The following is a 7,996-nucleotide window of genomic DNA, read 5'->3' as shown; positions in this document are numbered from 1 at the left end:
TCGACCTAGGTTTGGGTAGTTTAACCCCAAACACCATGCTCGGGTTTTTGTTTGGTATTTAAACTTGTGGGTTGAAACTCATATTTTGAATTGTAATGGGCAAATGATGCCCGGTGGTCATCTACTCGAATGAGAGTCTTAAAACTTGTAAACTTAATTTAGTTATGTGGAGGGAGCCTTTTGATTTGATGTTTGTCGTTTAACTCATTTTATCGGGACTTGTATAAATCTTTAAAGTCGGAATTAGCAAACCAGTGGAGCCCTACCGCGACCCTAAGGGGCGCGCCGCGAGATATAGTGTAATCTGTTTACAACCGTTTTTGAAGTTTAATGACTTTCAGCATATCAGTCGAGCCGCGCCGCGGCCAAAGAAGGCGCTCTCGCCCTGTCCCTGACAGTATTGTTTTCTTTTAAAAAAAAAAAAATTTTGTGTCGACTTTCTGGTTGGGTTGTTACAATAGTTTATTGTGGGCTGCAGGTTCAAGTCTTTCCTTTTTGGTAGCAGAAACAAGGAATTTAATTGGCACTGCTTCTCTTCCTTCGACCCAGGTTAACATTTAATGGTGCAAGCTTATACCGAAAAAATAAATATATTTTTATGGCGTTTAGACTTGGATCGATTACCTACTCGAAGTAATCTAATTCGTCGTGGAGTGATTGTTGATGATGTTAGTTGTCCTCATTGTAACATTCGGTTGGAAGACATTCACCATACTATGTTTTCTTGTATAGTGGCAAAAGGTATTTGGAGAAAGGTGAGCTTATGGGTTGGCGTCGATATCACTGGTTTTGATTATTGGTCCGATTGGCTTAATTGGTTTGATCAGTGGGTTGCTAATGGTGTTGTTAAGAATCGTATATTTGTTATTGTGGCGGCCTCACTTTGGACTATTTCGAGATTTCAGAATGAAGCTATTTTTTCGGAGCAATCTTTAAAGGCGAATGAACTTTTTGATTGTATTAGATATTTTTCATTTACTTGGATTTCTAGTGGATGTAAAGCATCTATTTCGTGGACCAATTGGCTTATAATGCCTTTGTAATTGCTCTTTTTTGCTTCTAGCTTCTTGCTAGGAGCCTAATAATATTTGCCGTTAAAAAACAAAACTACGCTTTTTAGTAAGTATACTAAATCTCACTAAAACTGCTCTTGATTGTTTGCCTATGGATAAACCTGGAAAAAATACACGATTTAAAAGAAAACATCGAAAAAAATACACGACTTAAAAGAATAATAGTGACTAAATTGAAGATATGACTCAAAATATATCTCAAAAGATACGACCGTTCAAAATAAATTCATATCATTCACAAGAGTCGCATGCGACCTTGCATATCTGGTTTTTGGTATTCGCAAGAGTCACTTGCGACCTTGCGTATCCTGTTTTTGGACCTAATCGTAAGGTCGCAAACTCAAAAAAACTGGTCATGACCGAATAAATTTTGGTTGTGGCCTGAAATTTTGTGGTCACTGGTGTGTAAAATCGTGTGTATAATTTATAATGGAAAATGCCGGTTAAAAGATTACTACACACTAACGGGCAGTGTACCCAATCGTGTAATATTATAAAATTGGTAATTCCGAAATCGTTCCAAGGACAGTTTAAACGTGAAAATTAAGATTGTAGCTAATAAAATAAACTAAGTTAATCTATGAAAATCGAAAGTACGAGATAGTTTGTTTTGTGGCTATTTAACGATTAGCCAAATCAAAGATTGATTAAAAGTAAAAGACGATATTTTTGTGTTTTTAAGTTTATAAAAATGAATGCTGACTCAATCAAAAAGTAAAGATATTTGAATTCAATGGATAAAAGAATGTTCGCATAGATCTCCTATTCGTAGTGTCAGATGATTTGTTATTAAGCACCAGTTCAATTTATCAATACATGCAACTACAGAGTCGGTTTACCGAGAGTTCTCTTTTAGCAAACACGTCAAACTTAGATTTATTGGCTTAGGGTTCCCTTTCACCAAAGACCTCTTTCGTTTGTGACTTAGTAATTAACTAACTACAAGATTAAGATTCAATTGGTTACGCGTTCGCTCCACATAATTCACCCCTGTTTTGTTTAATCCTTGTTACCCGGTTTACCCCCTTGGTCCAGTGAGCACCCAATTGGTTAAGACAAATCAATTGAAAACTAGTGTACTAAATTGAAACAGGGTTCTCTTTGTTCAAACAAGATCACTAATCAACCTAGTAACAATAATCAACATCCACAAGAATGGTTCTTAGTCAAAACTCATAATTATCATGCATTAATCAATAAAACGTTAAAGTATCATCCAAACACATACGAATATTCAACATAGACAAACATTAAAAAGCTTAGCCAATCATGGCTAGAACAAAAATCACAAATAAACAATTAAGAGTATTCATAATGATGATAAGAATTAAACCTAATGAAAATTGTGTTCTTGAATGATAGACGGATCGAGACTTGTTTTCGGAATGATTGATGCGTTAGAATGACCTTGGGAAACCCCAAAAATCACCTTGGTTCGTCAAAAAGCTGCTGGAAATCGTCTGGATGCGAAAGTGACTTAATAGGGTAAATTTTCGGGCTTTAAATAGGACAAATCCTGAACCGGGCTCAAAGTGGCGCGGCGCGCCAGATGATTGCGCGGCGCTCCATATACCTGCGTGGCGCACCATATACTGTGCAACTGACTTCTGGTCTTCTGAAAACTGTCAACTTGATTTTCTAGCCTAATGGAGCGGCGCGCCACCTTTTGGAGCGGCGCTCCAGACCCCTTTTTGCTGAATCTGAGCTGAAAACTCACTAATATCACCTGTTTTCGAACCAAAATCGAATCAAACCAATCCCTTTCACTTGCTTTCATATAAAATCACTAAAAACCATCAAATATCTTCAAAATTCATCTCCTTGGTCTTAGAACTCGAACTTTCAAAACACTTATCAAAATAACACCAAATCGTATCCAAAAGGACCAAAATGTACCCGATATCGCTAAGGAAAACGCGTATGAAATATGCGATATCAAACAACTCCACACTAGAGTTTTGCTTGTCCTCAAGCAATTAAACTCGATAATAATCTTCTACCATATGATAACTTCTTCAAACATGTATATAGAACCAAACGAACAAGAAACCAAACAAACAACTAGCGTGGGCACGATTTGGAGTAAATAACAACCATACCTCCCACTTGCATTCCCCGAAATTAACTTCCCATACCGCAAACAACATGTGATGGATATAGTAACCAAAAATAATATCAAATAACGTACCATACTGATGAAGTAGAGAATCTCGAATCATAAAATAATTCTTCAAAGAAACAGGGAATCAAGTGGGAACCGAGCACCAAAAAGTCTAGCAATCGAACATGTGTGCCAAAAGAACGCACGGTCTACCCCGCAATTAGTCAAGCCAAGCCTCCCACTGTACCTAACATCGCGAGATGTCAGTAAGAAAATAATGTGCTTAGGAGGATACATTTACGTCCAGATATCATCGATAATTATGAGGTAATCATCTAATCCGTTAAGTCAACCATAAAGATTGAGGTTCATCAGGCTTAAAAACTGATATCTTACCTTTCCGGAGGTTATCCACTGGGAATCTGATCAATCACTGACATTTTGTATATCATGGTGCGCTTCCCATTTGCTAGCAAATCTCCCTCATTGAGATAAGCTTTGACTACCAGTTTCCCTTTTTGACTTTGAGGCCTGGTAGATTTCCAGTCGATTTTAGCAATGACTTTTCAAGATTCTTCGTCACCCTACTGAAGTTATTTCGAATGCCCGAGAGACATATTAAATTAATGCGGCTAATGTGTTATGATCCAAGTCGGGTCATACCCAATAACAAGCTTACCGACACTTTATATGTATTTAATCTTAACAATTGGGTCGCTAAATAAATACGCGACACTTGGATTTTAGAAAATCGGTTTTCTAAAATGTTATCACTTGAGATAAATTATTTGGATAATTTATATATAATTGTTTATAAGTTTAAATGATTATATTGTGTTATATTTTATAAAAGGTTTATAAAATGTGAAAGTAACAAACAAATACATGTTTTATTATATATATATATATATATATATATATATATATATATATATATATATATATATATATATATATATATATATATATATATATATATATGTTAAAAACATTATTTTATAAAATAAGAGAGTGTGCAGATTTTGGGACTCCAAGACTCCCATGCTTACCTTATTTTGTTACTTTTAAGACTTCACAAGTCCTTATGTGCATGGGCTACTCAAGGACCAAGGTTTGAACAAGTCTCTCAAGTGTAAATGCATCTTTGAAGCAAGAAAAAAAAACTGCACAGAATTATTTCTGCACAAGCAGCTGGCCGTGACCCTTTTAGACTCAAAGGGAGTTCTAAAATTCTTTTTCAAGCTCAATTAAAGTGTCTAATTAAATCCTAACTAAAGTATTAGGTGTTGGGTAAAAGTTTGGGGTATTATCTCTTGAGGTTTCATAGTTTGAGACTCCATTCACCATCATCTTTTGACAAGCTGCTGTCCAGAATTTTGGGTTCAAAAGAAGAGAGTTTCTAGCTTGGTCTTAAGGGGATTGAGTGTCTAAAACATAATCAAGTTCAAGGGTGGTGTTGGTGCATCAAAAGATCGGGCTTTTACACAATTTGTTCATCACTTTGTTCTTCAAACACACCCTCAATTAACTTGAGAAGGTAATACTTGAAATGTCCCATTCTTATTGATTAAAAACGTTCCATATTAATTGATTTCGTTGCGAGGTTTTGACCTCTATATGAGACGTTTTTCAAAGACTGCATTCATTTTTAAACAAACCATAACCTTTATTTCATCAATAAAGGTTTAAAAAGCTTTACGTAGATTATCAAATAATGATAATCTAAAATATCCTGTTTACACACGACCATTACATAATGGTTTACAATACAAATATGTTACAACAAAATAAGTTTCTTGAATGCAGTTTTTACACAATATCATACAAGCATGGACTCCAAATCTTGTCCTTATTTAAGTATGCGACAGCGGAAGCTCTTAATAATCACCTGAGAATAAACATGCTTAAAACGTCAACAAAAATGTTGGTGAGTTATAGGTTTAACCTATATATATCAAATCGTAACAATAGACCACAAGATTTCATATTTCAATACACATCCCATACATAGAGATAAAAATCATTCATATGGTGAACACCTGGTAACCGACAATAACAAGATGCATATATAAGAATATCCCCATCATTCCGGGACACCCTTCGGATATGATATAAATTTCGAAGTACTAAAGCATCCGGTACTTTGGATGGGGTTTGTTAGGCCCAATAGATCTATCTTTAGGATTCGCGTCAATTAGGGTGTCTGTTCCCTAATTCTTAGATTACCAGACTTAATAAAAAGGGGCATATTCGATTTCGATAATTCAACCATAGAATGTAGTTTCACGTACTTGTGTCTATTTTGTAAATCATTTATAAAACCTGCATGTATTCTCATCCCAAAAATATTAGATTTTAAAAGTGGGACTATAACTCACTTTCACAGATTTTTACTTCGTCGGGAAGTAAGACTTGGCCACTGGTTGATTCACGAACCTATAACAATATATACATATATATCAAAGTATGTTCAAAATATATTTACAACACTTTTAATATATTTTGATGTTTTAAGTTTATTAAGTCAGCTGTCCTCGTTAGTAACCTACAACTAGTTGTCCACAGTTAGATGTACAGAAATAAATCGATAAATATTATCTTGAATCAATCCACGACCCAGTGTATACGTATCTCAGTATTGATCACAACTCAAACTATATATATTTTGGAATCAACCTCAACCCTGTATAGCTAACTCCAACATTCACATATAGAGTGTCTATGGTTGTTCCGAAATATATATAGATGTGTCGACATGATAGGTCGAAACATTGTATACGTGTCTATGGTATCTCAAGATTACATAATATATAATACAAGTTGATTAAGTTATGGTTGGAATAGATTTGTTACCAATTTTCACGTAGCTAAAATGAGAAAAATTATCCAATCTTGTTTTACCCATAACTTCTTCATTTTAAATCCGTTTTGAGTGAATCAAATTGCTATGGTTTCATATTGAACTCTATTTTATGAATCTAAACCAAAAAAGTATAGGTTTCTAGTCAGAAAAATAAGTTACAAGTCGTTTTTGTAAAGGTAGTCATTTCAGTCGAAAGAACGACGTCTAGATGACCATTTTAGAAAACATACTTCCACTTTGAGTTTAACCATAATTTTTGGATATAGTTTCATGTTCATAATAAAAATCATCTTCTCAGAATAACAACTTTTAAATCAAAGTTTATCATAGTTTTTAATTAACTAACCCAAAACAGCCCGCGGTGTTACTACGACGGCGTAAATTCGGTTTTACGGTGTTTTTCGTGTTTCCAGGTTTTAAATCATTAAGTTAGCATATCATATAGATATAGAACATGTGTTTAGTTGATTTTAAAAGTCAAGTTAGAAGGATTAACTTTTGTTTGCGAACAAGTTTAGAATTAACTAAACTATGTTCTAGTGATTACAAGTTTAAACCTTCGAATAAGATAGCTTTATATGTATGAATTGAATGATGTTATGAACATCATTACTACCTTAAGTTCCTTGGATGAACCTACTGGAAAAGAGAAAAATGGATCTAGCTTCAATGGATCCTTGGATGGCTCAAAGTTCTTGAAGCAAAATCATGACACGAAAACAAGTTCAAGTAAGATCATCACTTGAAATAAGATTGTTATAGTTATAGAAATTGAACCAAAGTTTGAATATGATTATTACCTTGTATTAGAATGATAACCTACTGTAAGAAACAAAGATTTCTTGAGGTTGGATGATCACCTTACAAGATTGGAAGTGAGCTAGCAAACTTGAAAGTATTCTTGATTTTATGAAACTAGAACTTTTGGAATTTATGAAGAACACTTAGAACTTGAAGATAGAACTTGAGAGAGTTCAATTAGATGAAGAAAATTGAAGAATGAAAGTGTTTGTAGGTGTTTTTGGTCGTTGGTGTATGGATTAGATATAAAGGATATGTAATTTTGTTTTCATGTAAATAAGTCATGAATGATTACTCATATTTTTGTAATCTTATGAGATATTTCATGCTAGTTGCCAAATGATGGTTCCCACATGTGTTAGGTGACTCACATGGGCTGCTAAGAGCTGATCATTGGAGTGTATATACCAATAGTACATACATCTAAAAGCTGTGTATTGTACGAGTACGAATACGGGTGCATACGAGTAGAATTGTTGATGAAACTGAACGAGAATGTAATTGTAAGCATTTTTGTTAAGTAGAAGTATTTTGATAAGTGTATTGAAGTCTTTCAAAAGTGTATAAATACATATTAAAACACTACATGTATATACATTTTAACTGAGTCGTTAAGTCATCGTTAGTCGTTACATGTAAGTGTTGTTTTGAAACCTTTAGGTTAACGATCTTGTTAAATGTTGTTAACCCAATGTTTATAATATCAAAAGAGATTTTAAATTATTATATTATCATGATATTATGATGTACGAATATCTCTTAATATGATATATATACATTAAATGTCGTTACAACGATAAACGTTACATATATGTCTCGTTTCAAAATCATTAAGTTAGTAGTCTTGTTTTTACATATGTAGTTCATTGTTAATATAATTAATGATATGTTTACTTATCATAATATCATGTTAACTATATATATAACCATATATATGTCATCATATAGTTTTTTTTTACAAGTTTTAACGTTCGTGAATCACCGGTCAACTTGGGTGGTCAATTGTCTATATGAAACCTATTTCAATTAATCAAGTCTTAACAAGTTTGATTGCTTAACATGTTGAAAACATTTAATCATGTAAACATCAATCTCAATTAATATATATAAACATGGAAAAGTCTTGGATGAACCTTCTGTAGTAACCAGCTAATCCTA

The 7,996-nt window shown here is 33.6% G+C and overlaps 1 protein-coding gene across 1 annotated transcript; it reads left to right on the top strand.

Moving 5' to 3' along the window:
- The first annotated feature begins 560 nt into the window (after window positions 1-560).
- LOC139860299 (uncharacterized) lies at window positions 561-1,043 on the top strand. The gene has a single exon (XM_071849064.1). The coding sequence runs from the start codon at window positions 561-563 to the stop codon at window positions 1,041-1,043; it is 483 nt and encodes a 160-aa protein (XP_071705165.1).
- The last annotated feature ends 6,953 nt before the right edge of the window (window positions 1,044-7,996 follow it).

This window comes from Rutidosis leptorrhynchoides, chromosome 7 (assembly GCF_046630445.1).
Source record: "Rutidosis leptorrhynchoides isolate AG116_Rl617_1_P2 chromosome 7, CSIRO_AGI_Rlap_v1, whole genome shotgun sequence".
Classification (NCBI taxonomy): domain Eukaryota; kingdom Viridiplantae; phylum Streptophyta; class Magnoliopsida; order Asterales; family Asteraceae; genus Rutidosis; species Rutidosis leptorrhynchoides.
The sequence above is the reverse complement of the archived record's forward strand: the minus strand, read 5'-3'. Positions and strand labels throughout refer to the sequence as shown.